Source organism: Rhinolophus sinicus, linkage group LG14, assembly GCF_036562045.2.
Source record: "Rhinolophus sinicus isolate RSC01 linkage group LG14, ASM3656204v1, whole genome shotgun sequence".
Taxonomy (NCBI): domain Eukaryota; kingdom Metazoa; phylum Chordata; class Mammalia; order Chiroptera; family Rhinolophidae; genus Rhinolophus; species Rhinolophus sinicus.
Window position 1 is genome coordinate 29009979 of NC_133763.1, and position 14182 is coordinate 29024160.

Below are 14182 nucleotides of genomic sequence, written 5' to 3' on the forward strand. Positions count from 1 at the left end.
CTGACAAAATGGTATCTGAAAAAACAGCACTTACAAATGCACAAAAACATGAAATAATAAACATATACTGAACACTTACTTTGATCCGTAAATATCTAGAATTACTAAAATTGTCTACCCTTCAAAATATAAAATTAAAAATAAACTATTTAGAATAACCTAAGAATTCATACTGATTTAAATAGCTAATAAAACTAAGCTGTGTACTTACTTGCTAAAGACATTATCAGTCTCTCAGTATTATGCATCTGGAAAAGTAAATCAAAAAGAGGCAGAATGCTAGAGACTGAATGTGTCTCCCTAAAATTCACATGTTGAAACCTAATCCCCAGTGTGATGGTGTTAAGAGGTGAGACCTTTGAGGGATCCACCCTCATGAATGGGATTACTGCCCTATAAAAGAAGCCCCAGAGAGATCCCTGGAGCCTTCCACCATGTGAGGACACAGCAAGGAGATGCTCTCTATAAACCAGGAAGCAAGTCCTCCCCAGACACCGAACGTACTAGACTTTCAACCTTCAGAACTATGAGAAATTAATTTCTGTTGTTTATAAAACACCCAGTCTATGGTATTTTTGTTAGCCTGAACGGACTAAGACAGCAAGTAAAGTTATCCCAATTCTTGGGATTATAATTCATGGAATTCATAAGCCCAAGAATAATAGGCACTTAAATATACAATTTATATAAGTAAAACCACTATCAGCAATTTATTAGTCAATAAGTCATTTTATTTGCTGAAAAGGGGTGCCCTTGAAATCAAGGACCCATACCAGTGAAATTCTAGGAAGGATATTAGCCAGACTACAGGAATAGTTACCATGCATTTGTAAACATTTCTGGTTGTCCATTGTGTGCCAGGTATGTGTAAGAACCTGGTGTTACAGGTTGAACTATGTCTCCCCGAAATTCATTCATATGTTTAAGTTCTAATCCTCAGCATCTTAGAATGTGACCTTATTTGGAGATAGGGTCTTCACAGAATTAAGTTAAAGTGAGGTCTTTAAGGTGGCCCCTAATACAGTATGACAGATATCCCCATAAAAAGGAAAAATCTGGACACAGAAACAGACATTCAGAGAGGGATGATAGTGTAAAGAGACACATGAAGAAGACAGCCATCTGTAAACTAAGAGAGAAGCCATGAGCAAATCCTAAAAGGAACCAACGCTACCAATACCTTCATTTTGGACTTCTAGCCTCCAGAACTGTGAAAGAGTAAGTTTCTGCTGTTCAAACCACCTACTTTGTGGTACTTTATTACAGCAGCCATAGCAAACTAATACACCTAGGATTTAAAGATGAGCAAATAAGGAGGGTCTGACCTTAAGAAACCCATGGGGCAACAGGGAGAAAACCAAGTCTGCATACAATTTTTAAAAATTCGTAATGCCTCACAAGGAACAGGAGATTTCTGATCCCAACAACAAAAATTTTGAAAAGAAAATTTTTTCAGGGTATTTAAAAATATACACTATTTCCTTTTTATTTCATAGTATCCTGTTGTTTGGTAAATACATTTTTTAAAGTTCTGCGTTTTTAAGAATATCACTATCTACAAAGGTTCCAGCCTCTTTTAATTTCAAGTTTTTATCTTCTTTCATCTTCCTTGAACTTTCCACCCAGATCCCTTCCCTAACATTCATATGCTATCTGCTCTCACCCCTTTCCACCTCCTCTATTATCTCCCCTTTTCAGTCTTCTCTGATTCCCAGTGCCTAACAGATGAGGACAGAGAGACATGTCTGCCTTTTTTGCACACTTTTCAAAAGTATGTTGCCCCACTTCTGCTTCTTAGCTCTGATAAAAATATTACTTCCAAACCCTAAAATTTCTGTTAATAGCCTGTCTTTAATACTTTAGAAACTACTATTTTAAAAATGAACCAGTCTAAGAAATGCCTTGAATATCTTTTGCTAACAATTTCTATTTGTAAGCTTTTGTTAAATTATTAACAATACTGTCTTGCCTTAACAAGTTTCTGATTCTGTAAATAAAGCAACTTTCACTGCTATAAGCTCTTTCAGTCTTTCAGAATATATTGACCATTCCACAGAATGGAAAGTATAGCAGAGTGGATAAAATATATATTAGCATGGGTAAATCATTCCAAAACTAACTTTTGTAATTAAATAAATTAACTTTTATTTTAATATTATTTAATATTTCTTTTTCTCTCCAAGTTGAATTTGACTACATTTAAAATATCTAAAGAAAGATATAAGCCACATCTGTAAGAGAAAATACTATTTTCTCTATACAATATGATAGTTTAGAAATGACAATTAAATTGATCTTCGAAAATCACAGCATTTGGGACTAATAATAATAAATGTTAAATTTTGCAGAACCATTAGAAGATTATGGTATTACAATAGGATGTGTGCCAGGTTATTTTATAATATAGTGTTTTATGCATTTTTAAAAATTGGACAAATTTTACTTTCATTTGCATAAAGAACCTCACTTAAATGTTAGTGATATAATAATATGGCTTAAAGTGTTTGTCTCTTATTTATAGGAAGTTTTCCCATTCTGCAGAACTTTGAGTAGGCTTTCACACAGCTATTTTTCCCATCAGACATAATAGCAATTGTCATCAATTAAGTATCTACTACGTGTAAGCCTTTGAACTAAGCATTTTTATTACTTTTTTTAGCTTGCAATAATCCAGTGAGGCACATATTCTTATGCCCATTTTCTAGATGCAGAAACTGAGGCTCAGCATGTTTAATTTGCTTTCCCAACATCACACAGCCAGGACACAGATGAGATCCCTGAAGTCTCAAGTCCCCATTCTTCCTGTGCACCCACAGGGCAACTGACTGTGGCAGCAGAGCCCGTGGCCTACCTGATACCCAACCCCTCTTCTTCCTTATTAATAAAACCCCAATTTTATTTAAGCAGCAACATATGAGGTGTGATCAAACAATATGGTGAATGTTTAAATCAAAAAAATTCATTACAGTAAGACACATTGCCATTAACTCCCCTCAAAATATACCCCCTCGCTTCAAACACACATCCCATCGTTCTTGCCACTTTCTGAAGCAGTTTTGGAAGTCCTCTTTCATGAGTATCTTTAGTTGTGCTGTCGTGGCCGCCTTGATGTCCTGAATTGATTCAAAACGTTTACCTTTCATGGTCATTTTTACTTTGGGGGAGAGCCAGAAGTTGCATGGTGCCAGATCCGGTGAAGAAGGTGGATGAGGACACACGGTAATGTTTTTATTTAACAAAAATAGCCATACCAGAAGTGATGTGTGACATGGAGCCTTTGCAATGTGATCAAGATATACAGTGAATGCAACTGCCCAGTGCCATCCAGTGGAAAGGCAGGGATCTTAAATATGGGAAGTAGAACCATCAAACCTTAGTAACAGTGTGTGACAAGTTTCAATTTGTTCGGTGCAGTCAGTCAGGTGTGAACCATGATTGAGAGAAGGTGCATTTTAAAATATGCCATAAATCACCCTCCATCAGGTCAATGCTTAATGGTCACCCATCGCTTCTGGTATATGACAATTTCTGTCAAATAAAAACGTTGTGGTGTGTCCTCATTCACCTTATTTATCAGATCTGGCATCATGCAACTTCTGGCTCTTACCCAAAGTAAAAATGACCATGAAACGTAAACATTTTGAATTGATTCAGGACATCAAGGCAGCCATGACAACACAACTAAATACACTCACGAAAGAGGACTTCCAGAACTGCTTCAGAAAGTGGCAAGAATGATGGGATAAGTGTGTTCGAAGCAAGGGGGAGTATTCTGAGGGGGAGTATTTTGAGGGGGATTAATGGCAATGTGTCTTTCACTGTAAAAAAAAAATTTTATTTAAACATTTACTATATTGTTTGATTACACCTCATACATGTTTAAGAATCCTTAATTTCACTAAAGTATCTTTAGTGGAGGTGACCCTATATAACAGGCTCTAGCCAAAACTAGAGGTCCTGGAGAGGGAATTCCTTCCCAAAGGAAAAGTTCACATAGAGAAAATCCTCAGACCCTACACTCTTCCCAAGAATTGGGCCTAGAGAATTCAGCTTCCATCTTAGAACCACAAGAAAACACCCCACACTAAGTCTACAGAACTTATAACAAGCCTGGTTCCTAGACTTCTTGTTTCAGGAGATACATTCAATCTCGTTTCTTCAAACACTCTAATATGGTTTCCTACTATTTGTAACTGAAAGCCTCCCCTAACTAATTCCCTAGGTTAGAATTTCATTGCCTGAAGTAGTACAGCCCTTATATCATAGGTCATAACTTTATTTCTCAAATCATGTATTCTTTAAAACCCTGGAGTTATGAGCCTGAGCCAACCTACTGGGCTGTTGATAACAGTGAACCCAGGGAGAACACACACAAAAAAAACTTTAGTAATTACCAACAGGAAGCAGGAAAAATGGAGTAGATGGTGATAAAGATGAGAGATTTCTCAAAAAATACCTTTTTACATTGTTTCGATGTTTTTTAACCATGTATAGTCTATCCAAATTATGTAAATAACTTTTTAAAAGAAAGCAAATAAACCATAGAAGGATATATTAGCCTTATACATTTGCTGTCAAGAAATCAACAAAATATTACCTTTCTTGGGTCTAGCAAGTAATTCAACGTCCTTTTCTGTAAAAGTCTTCTTTTCAGCTGTTAATAACTGTAGGCAGATAATAACAATAACATAGTAATTTATGTGACAAGGGCTAAAAACCAACAATATTTTGTAAAATATTCAAAACTGTAAACTACACCCTCCTTAATATATTCATCTGTTTTCCTTTATTTATATTTACCAATAATTATTCCCCAAGCATGTTCTCCTCCTATACTTACAATTGTATTTTCCTGAATCTAAACAGAATGCTGTCCAACATTCAGTTTATAATAGCATTCCTTTGTATTGTAAGTATTTCAAAGTTACCATATACAAAAATTAACCAGACTATCTCATTGTCAAAAGATTCTGAATATATAAGCATTTTATAAATACACTTCTTGTAAAGAACAGAAGGCTCAACGCTCTTCTGAGAATGCTCCAATATGTATCCTTCATTTACAAACAAAGAAGTATAAAGGTTCTGCATGGCATAAAGAGGTGAATACTAGCGTGCCACAATTATTAAAGAAATTCAAGGATGAGGAAAAAAAGGCAAAGTGCCAATGACAGTGTCCTGAAAGACAATAAGAAAGGAAATTCCAAAAAATTATAATTACAGTGGCCTGAACATTCAGGAATCTAGGATTTGTCCTTTAGCACTAAGGGAAAATAATTTTACAACTAGTTTTACCGGAGTCCCAGAAGTATCCTGAAATCCTTCTTCACACCTGAGCCATGATTCAGAGAGAGAAGCAGCTGTCCCCACTGTCCTGAGACCTGCTCTTCTGAACTGCCGTGGACGTTCTCCTGGAAAGGATGAGTATCCTATATCCCAATTTCTTTTTCTCTGTAGAGACGATTTTCAAAGGGAAAAAAAAAAGAAATCAACTTAATTGAAAACACATTAAGTTGACAACAATATGGAAACCCACGTAATGATAAAGGCATAGGTTTTTAATGTCTCTGAATCCCCACGTAAAGAAAGAGTAACAAGGGCCGGCCAAGTGGCTCAGGCGGTTAGAGCTCCATGCTCCTAACTCCGAAGGCTGCCAGTTCGATTCCCACATGGGCCAGTGGGCTCTCAAACACAAGGTTGCCGATTCAATTCCTCGAGTCCTGCAAGGGATGGTGGGTTCCGCCCCCTGCAACTAAGATTGAACACGGCACCTTGAGCTGAGCTGCCACTGAGCTCCTGGATGGCTCAGTTGGTTGGAGCACATCCTCTCAACCACAAGGTTGCCAGTTCGATTCCTCGACTCCCGTAAGGGATGGTGGGCTGTGCCCCCTGCAACTAGAAAACAGCAACTGGACCTGGAGCGCAGCTGCACCCTCCACAACTAAGACTAAAAGGACAACTTGAAGCTGAACAGTACCCTCCACAACTAAGATTGAAAAGACAACTTGAAGCTGAACAGCACCCTCCACAACTAAGATTGAAAGGACAATAACTTGACTTGGAAAAAAGGCCTGGAAGTACATACTGTTCCCCAATAAAGTCCTGGAAATACACACTGTTCCCCCAATAAAGTCCTGGAAATACACACTGTTCCCCCAATAAAGTCCTGGAAATACACACTATTCCCCCAATAAAGTCCCGTTCCCCTTCCCCAATAAAATCTTAAAAAAAAAAAAAAAGAAAGAAAGAGTAATGAGATAGCAAAACATAAAGTGCACAGGCAACACTTACAGCTAGTCAAAGTCCAAAATACAAATGGGTGAGGATAAACAATCAACCCTCCAAACTCATTCATGGTGTCATATCTGAAAGGCAAGAAGCTGAGAAGAGCAAGGGAGCAAAGGAGGACCTGAGCACACAGACATCTGGTGGTCAGTAGGAAGTGGAGTAGGCGATCAGAGAATAGTATCTGAAAAGGGGTGAGAAAAAGGGCTCCATCCAAGAACCAAAGGAGTGTGGGCAGTCTAGGACACTCAAAAACCAGTCAGCCAGGACTACCTTCCCAGACAAGTCCCAACACTGAGGAGAGACAATAGGGATTGGAATCTGCTCTGCAACACAGAGTTGATAGAGGCGAAACAAAGAGAAGTCCAAATGGAGTGGTAGACAGGTGCATAACAAATAAATAAGTGGCCATACTTTTGCAAACTACAAGGAAACAACACAAGTTATAAAAGCTATCTTCAATTCTGCCTTCTAAAATTTCAGAAAAACTGTAACATAAAAATAAGCAACAGAAAGGGATGAAAGCCAAATTTCATACAAAGTTATTATTAGGGGTAAAAAAAGGAACAGGATAACATCCTAATACGCAAAGAAAGCACACAAAAGACATGCCCATAAAACTGAAAAAACTGTAACCTACTACAATAGGTCTTTGAATAACATCATTGGGTTCAAATGTCATTTCGTTATAATATTGATGAGAGAATAAAAACTGATTCCTAGACAGGGCAATTGTCGCATGTTCTCCCCATGTCTGTGTGGGTTTTCTTGGGATGCTCCAGTATCCTCCCACATCCCAAAGATATACAAATGAGGTGACTGGCATGTCTCAATTGCCCCAGTGTGGATGAGTGTAGGTGGGTGTGAGTTTGCCCTGTAACGGAAGGGTGTGCTACGGAAGGGTGGTGGATTCCTGCCTGGTGTCCTGAGCTTCAAGAATAGACTCTGGCCACCCTGAACAGAAATAAGTGAGTTCAAAAATAATTATCCCACTTCTTTTTATTAACCTTTTTTAAATGTTATGTATAGCTCATATTATTTCAATATTTAATATTAGAAGTGCTTTCAGTCATTATTTATAAGTTTGGTGATGTTTTTGTGACCAGAAATATGCTACCTACTTAACTTTTGTTTATATAACTCCTGTTAGCCTATGGTCAAAATGGTTTCATTATACGTCATTTTGCTTAAAGTTTCACTTTTTAAAAACATATTGACAATGTTAAGTGAGGACTTACTATATTTAAAACAAGGCAAGACATTCAGATTATCAAAACTCAGAAATGATCTGACAAAACCTAAAAAGTAGAATAAAATGAACAATCACTATGTACTTCCCTACACACTTTAATAATCTGTATATTGGAGTGTATTTAACTTGCTTAATGGCTTAGTGCCTATCTTTGAATATTTGTTAATTACAATAATAATGATTTTGCATTTGAATAGAACACTCACATTTTTTACAGCTTCCTTAGTGTAATCCTAAAACAGGATAAAAATGAATGAAACCTGAGATGCCTTGACATTTAGCAACTTGTCGAGGCTTCATTATATTAAGTTACTTGCTAGTTAGTGGTAAAGCAGGATGACTATTTTAATCCTAGCCTTGTGGTCAATACTCCTAATGTCAATAAAATCATGAGCAGAAATCATCCATTAAAAAAATTACCTCAGAAAAAAAGGACTAAATTAGAAGGAACACAAGAACAAGTACATATCACAAATAATTACCTCAAGAGAAACAGAGGCAATGAGCAAAAAATTTTAAAGTTTACCCTCCAATGACAAAAAAGTAGAAGGATTCAAGAGAAATATAGTCATCCATTCAGTCTCATAATCCAACATACAGATAATAGGAATCCCTAAAGAAGAAAACCAAGGCAATGAGATTGAAAGAATACTAAAAAACACAATTCCAAAAACACTTTCCTGAAATTAAAACGATACATTGAAGCACACCACATACGTGAGTATATCAACCCAGAAGTAATCAAAACAAGATATATCTTAGGGAATAGACTTTTTAAAAAATTCTTTGAACTTCTACAAAACAACAAAAATGACAAGTGAATAAAAATTACATTATCAAATGTTGATAACAATGCTTTATGCCAGAAGGACATAGAACAACACATTTAAGATACTCAAATGAAAAAAATGTGAGCCATGGAGTTTGTACCCAGCAACAGTGATAACTGACATATTTTCTCCAAGCTTTCTTTGTTTTGTTTTGTTTTGACAAATGTCTACAACAGACACGTACTCATTTCATAGGTTTTTTGTTTTGTTTTGTTTTCTCCCTTCTTCCACCTCTCCCCCCACCACTCTGGTTCAAGCTGATGTTTCTCAGTCTAGTTGTGTAGGACACAGCTCCCTGGCCCATGCTGGTGTTATGAGCCTTGCACTCCCCCGGCTGAGCCACTCGGTCGCCAGTCAGCCGCTCACAGCAGCTCACGGCAGCTCATGGCAGCTCTCGCTGCTGGCCACTGGCTGTTCCTGGCAGCACACAGCAGCTGGCGGAAGCACACGGCAGCACACGCCAACCTCCGGCTGATCACGGCAGCCCAGGTCCAGGGAGAGCCGTTGTTCACAATCTTAGCTGTAGAGGGTGCAGCTCACTGGCCCATGTGGGAATTGAACTAGCAACCTTGGCATTAGGAGCATGGCATTCCAACCACCTGAGCTACCGAGCCGGCCCCATTTCATAACTTTTTGAATTTGGATTTTATTTTAAGGAATATTTTAGATGTACACTTGGAATCAAATTAAAGTCAACTACTGCAAGTTTATCACCGAATCAAAAGTAAAACCCAGGGATGTCAGAAATATGGCAGCATTGAACTCTTCCCTTGAAGTTACAAGTTGAACAGCTATAATTCAACATAGGACTCCCGATTCCCTACACAACACACAAACACATGAAAGATCCGTGCATCTAACTATCTGAAGGTAGGTGAATCAGGGCAAACAGAGGAGGGGAAGACAGAGAAGTGTAGAGACAGAGGCACAGACACAGCCCAGAGCTCACTGTGGTCCCCGGAGAGGGGAGGAATCAAACTGTAGGTGCCACTCTCTGTGGCCCCAGCAATTCTACCTGAGGGATCAGCATATAATAGGGCCAAACCCACAGATCGGGGCAGAGACCTCAGAGCAAACCGAATACAGAAGTGAGACAACTGCAACCTAAGAGCCCTCACTGCCAGGCAGAAAACAGTGTAACAGAGCCTGGCCATCCCCCCACATTCTCCCAGAGCTCTCCTCCCCTACATTCTTGCAGTGTTAGCAGCAGGCCCCAGAAAGGAACAAAGAACAGTGGCAGTGTTGATTGGAGAGCAGAATATCTACAGCCCTGAGAGCTGGACTATTCCTGAGCTGCAGACGCACCCTGTGGCTAATTCCAGTCACAAGGCAGAAGCTATAGGGGCGAGGAAGCTATGGTCTGACAGTAGCCATTACTCGGAGGAGAACAAAGCTACAAACACACCAGCAGTCTCTCCCAGTCTACCCTGCCCCCATCTATCCGAGCTAATCCAAATGGACAAGCCCAGAGTGATGTTGAGGGGCACAGCTCTACATTGGGCTGCAGGGGCAGTACTGTGATTTCATGGGCTCTGAACCCAAACACCCACCACATCCTCCATAGGGGTGGTGCCCTAAGACCAAACTGACCTGGTCACAGAGGAGACGCCCATCTCCCCAGGAAATCTCTCATTGCGCGAGAAGTGGGAAGAGCTCAAAAGAAATTAAAACACTCCAATGAAAGAGAAAATGCACTGCTCCAACACTACCTACTGGAAAGCAAAAAAAAAAACAACAAAACTCTTCATATCAACTGCTGAAGCATTCACTTCCACAGATGCCCAGAAAAAAAAAACATAGTGCAGTAATTGCTATAACAAAAGTAACAAGGCAGCTCAGAAAGAAATATCTCCACAAAATAAACTTAAAAACGTGGAATCATGTGACTTAAATGACAGAGAATTCAAGATTACAGATCTAAAAAAACTTAACAAGACACAAGAAAACTCAGATAGGCAGTTTAATGAACTCAGAAATAAAAATCAATGAACAAAATAAATATTTTACCAAAGAAGCTTAAGTTTTAAAAAAGAACCAAGTAGAAATTATGGAGATGAAAAACTCAACATAAGAAATGAAGAATGAAATAGCCAGCTTAGGAAACAGAGCTGACCAGATGGAGGAAAGAATCAGTGACATCGAAGACAGAAACTTGTAAATGACACACATGGAAGAAGAGTGAGACCTGACAGTTCAAAGAAATAAAAGAACTCTACAGAAACTACCTGACTCCATCAGAAAAAAACAACATAAGAACAATAGGTATACCAGATGGAGAAGAGAGGAAGAAGGGCACAGAGAGTCTATTCAAACAAATAGTTCATAAGAACTTCCCAAACCTATGGAAAGAACTGGATCCTCAAATCCAAGAAGCAAATAGAACACCTAATTACCTCAATCATAACAGAGCTTCTCCAAGGCACATTATAGTGAAGCTGTCAAAAATGAATAACAAAGAATTCTCAAGGCAGCCAAGGAAAAGAAGATGGTAACCTACAAAGGAAAGCCCATTAGATTATCATCAAACTTTTCAGTAGAAACTCTACAATCCAGGAGGGAGTGGAATCAAATATTCAAACTATTGGAAGAGTGAAATTACCAGCCAAAACTAATATATCCTGCAAAGCTATCCTTTAGATATAAAGGAGGAATAAAGACCTTTCCAATATAAAGAAGCTGAGGGAATTTTCCACTACAAGTCCTGCATTACAAGAAATACTAAAGGAGGTTATTCTACCTGAAACAAAAAGACAAAAGGATACAAAAGTATGAGTAAGATTACTAACAGATAGACAGAAGCAGGAAATGGGCACAGAATAGGGCACTATACACTTAAACATAACAAAGGGTAAAGAAGATAGAAACATTTAAAAAAAAGAGAAGAAAACACTTTGTTACTGTAACTCAGAAATCAACTCACAGCATAAATACGGATAGTTTGTAACCACAAAAACATAAAAGGGGAGGAAGTAAAGGTCTGAATTTGCAAAGAAGAATAGAGATAACATGCATGCTGAAGAAAAAGGTCTACTGTATATATGAAACCTTCTTTTACATAAACTTAATTATAACCACTTAAAAAAAGAAATACCCAGAACTGAGGCACATAACAACAACAACAAAAAAGAAACATAAGGAAAAAACCTGTAATACCACCAAAATAAAATAAGACAGAAACACAAAAGCAGAGAAAAATGGAGACACTGAGCTACCAGAAAACAAAAGATAAAACGGCTATAGGGAATCCTCATGTATCAATAATCACCCTAACTGTAAATGGACTAAACTCACCAATTAAAAGACAGAGTAGCAGATTGGATCAAAAAGCAAAACCCAGCCACATGCTGCTTCCAAGACACACATCTCAGCTACAAGGACAAATATAGACTCAAAGTGAAAGAGTGGAAAACAATACTCTAAGCAAATAGCATCCAGAACAAGGTGGGTATAACCATACTTATATTTGACAAAACAGACCTCAGGATAAAAAAGGTAACAAGAGACAAAGATGGATATTTCATAATAATAAAGAGAACAATACAACAGGAAGACATAACACTTATCACTATATATGCCCCCAATCAGGGAGCATCGAAACATATAAAGCAACTATTAACAGAACTAAATGGAGAAACTGACCAGGACACAATTATAGTAGGGGACCTAAATGTGCCATTTACAGCTATGGATACATCATCCTAACAAAAAACCAATAAGGAAATATCACGTTAAATTACGCATTACACCAAATGGACATAATTGACATTTAAGAGCCATTCATCCTAGAACATCAGACTATACATTCTTTTCTAGTGTACATGGAATATTCTCAAAGATAGACTACATGTTGGCACATAAAACTAGCCTCAGCAAATTTAAGAAGACTGAAACCATACAAAGCATATTTTCCGACCACAATGCTATGAAATTACAGATCAACTGCAAAAAGAAAGCAGGAAAAACCTCAACTACATGGAGCTTAAATAGCATGCTACTAAAAAATGACTGGGTAAAAGAAAACATAAAAGACAGCACAAAAGACACATAGAGACAAATGACAATGAAAATACATCATATCAAAATCACTGGGACGCAGCAAAAGCAGTAATAAGAGGGAAATTTATACCATTACAGGCCTAGCTCAAGAAAAAAGAAAAGTCCCAAATAAACAACCTAACATTACATCTTAAAGAACTGAAAAAGAAGAACAAATGAAACCCAAAGTTAGGAGAGGAAGGAAATAATACAAATTAGAGAACTAAATAACAACAACAACCAAAAAAAGCCAGTAGAAAAATTTAATGCAACAAAGAGCTGGTTCTTTGAAAAGATTAATAAAATTGATAAACCCCTGGCTAGACTCACTAAGGAAAAAAGAAAAAAATAAACCAAATCAGAAATGAAAGATGAGAAGTTACAACAGATATCCACAGAAAAAGAATCATACAAGAATACTATGAAGGACTATATGTCACCAAATTCAATAATCTAGAACAAATGGACAACTTCTTAGAAATACAAAACCTTCTTAGATTGAATCACAAATAAGGAAAATCTAAATAGACATGTCAACAATAAAGAAATTGCACCAGTCATCCAAAACCACCACAAAAGCAAAAGTCTAGGACCAGATGACTTCACTGGTGAATTCTACCAAACATTCAAAGATGATTTCATACCTGTCCTCCTCAACCTCTTCCAGAAAGTTAAACAAGAGGCAATACTTCCTAACTCATCTTATGAGGCCATCCTGGTTTACATTACCCTGATACCAAAACATGGTAAGAATAACACAAAAAAAGAAAACTACAGAGCAGTATCTCTGATAAACACAGATGCAAAAATCATGAACAAAACACAAGACAAGCAAATCGAATACAACACATTAAAAAGATCATATATCACGATCAAATGGAGTTCATACCAGGGGTGCAAGTTCATACCACAAATCAATCAATATGATGCACCACATAAAACAAAGGATAAAAATCATATGATCACATCAATAGATGAAAAAAATCTGATAAGATACTACATCCATTTGTGATTAAAACAATAAAATGGGTATAGAAGTACTTCAACATGATAAAGGCCATATATGACACTCAGATAATATCATATTTAATGGTGAAAAACTCAAAGCTGTTTCTCTAAGATCAAGAACAAGACATGGATGCCCCATCACTATGTTATTCAACATAGTATTGGAAGTCCTAGCCAGAGGAATCAGGCAAGAGAAAGAAAAAAAGGCATTCAAATTGGGAATGAAAGTTAAATTGTCACGTTTTTGCAGATGACATGATTTTTTTTACATAGAATACCCTAAAGATTCCACCAAAACAATTTAGAAACAATAAACAAATACAGTAAAGTTGCAGGATACAAAATCTATATACAAAAATCCATTACACTTCTATATACTAACAATGAAACTTCAGGGGGAAAAAAATGAAAAAATTCCCTTTGCAATTGCAACAGAAAGACTAAAATACCTAGGAATAAACTTAACAAAGGACATATACACTGAAAACTGTAAGACATTTTTAAAAGAAATTGAAGACACAAGGAAATGGAGAGATATCCCATATCTGTGTATTACAAAAATCAACATAGTTAGTTAAAATGGCCATATTACCCAAAGCAATATACAGATTTAATGCAATTCCCATCAAAATCCCAATCACATTTTTTAAAGAAATAGAACAAAAAACCATCCTATTTGTATGGAATCACAAAAGACTCCAAATAGCCAAAGCTAAGAAAAACATACAAGGCTGGAGGTATTAAACTCCCTGATTTCAATTTACACTACAGA

The 14182-nt window shown here is 37.2% G+C and overlaps 1 protein-coding gene across 4 annotated transcripts in view; it reads right to left on the reverse strand.

The window, feature by feature from the left end:
• Nucleotides 1–14182, reverse strand: part of SPIDR (scaffold protein involved in DNA repair) — a 565282-nt gene that overhangs the window by 520490 nt on the left and 30610 nt on the right. For 3 of the 4 annotated variants that reach the window (XM_019716799.2, XM_019716801.2, XM_074319015.1), the window contains exons 2-3: nucleotides 5296–5451; nucleotides 4598–4664 (exon numbers count right to left, since the gene is read on the reverse strand). In XM_019716799.2, coding sequence (XP_019572358.2) covers nucleotides 4598–4664; nucleotides 5296–5451 — 223 coding nt within the window. Of the gene's footprint in view, nucleotides 1–4597; nucleotides 4665–5295; nucleotides 5452–14182 lie in introns of those variants that run through there. The other variant, XM_074319014.1, reaches the window with a different exon arrangement.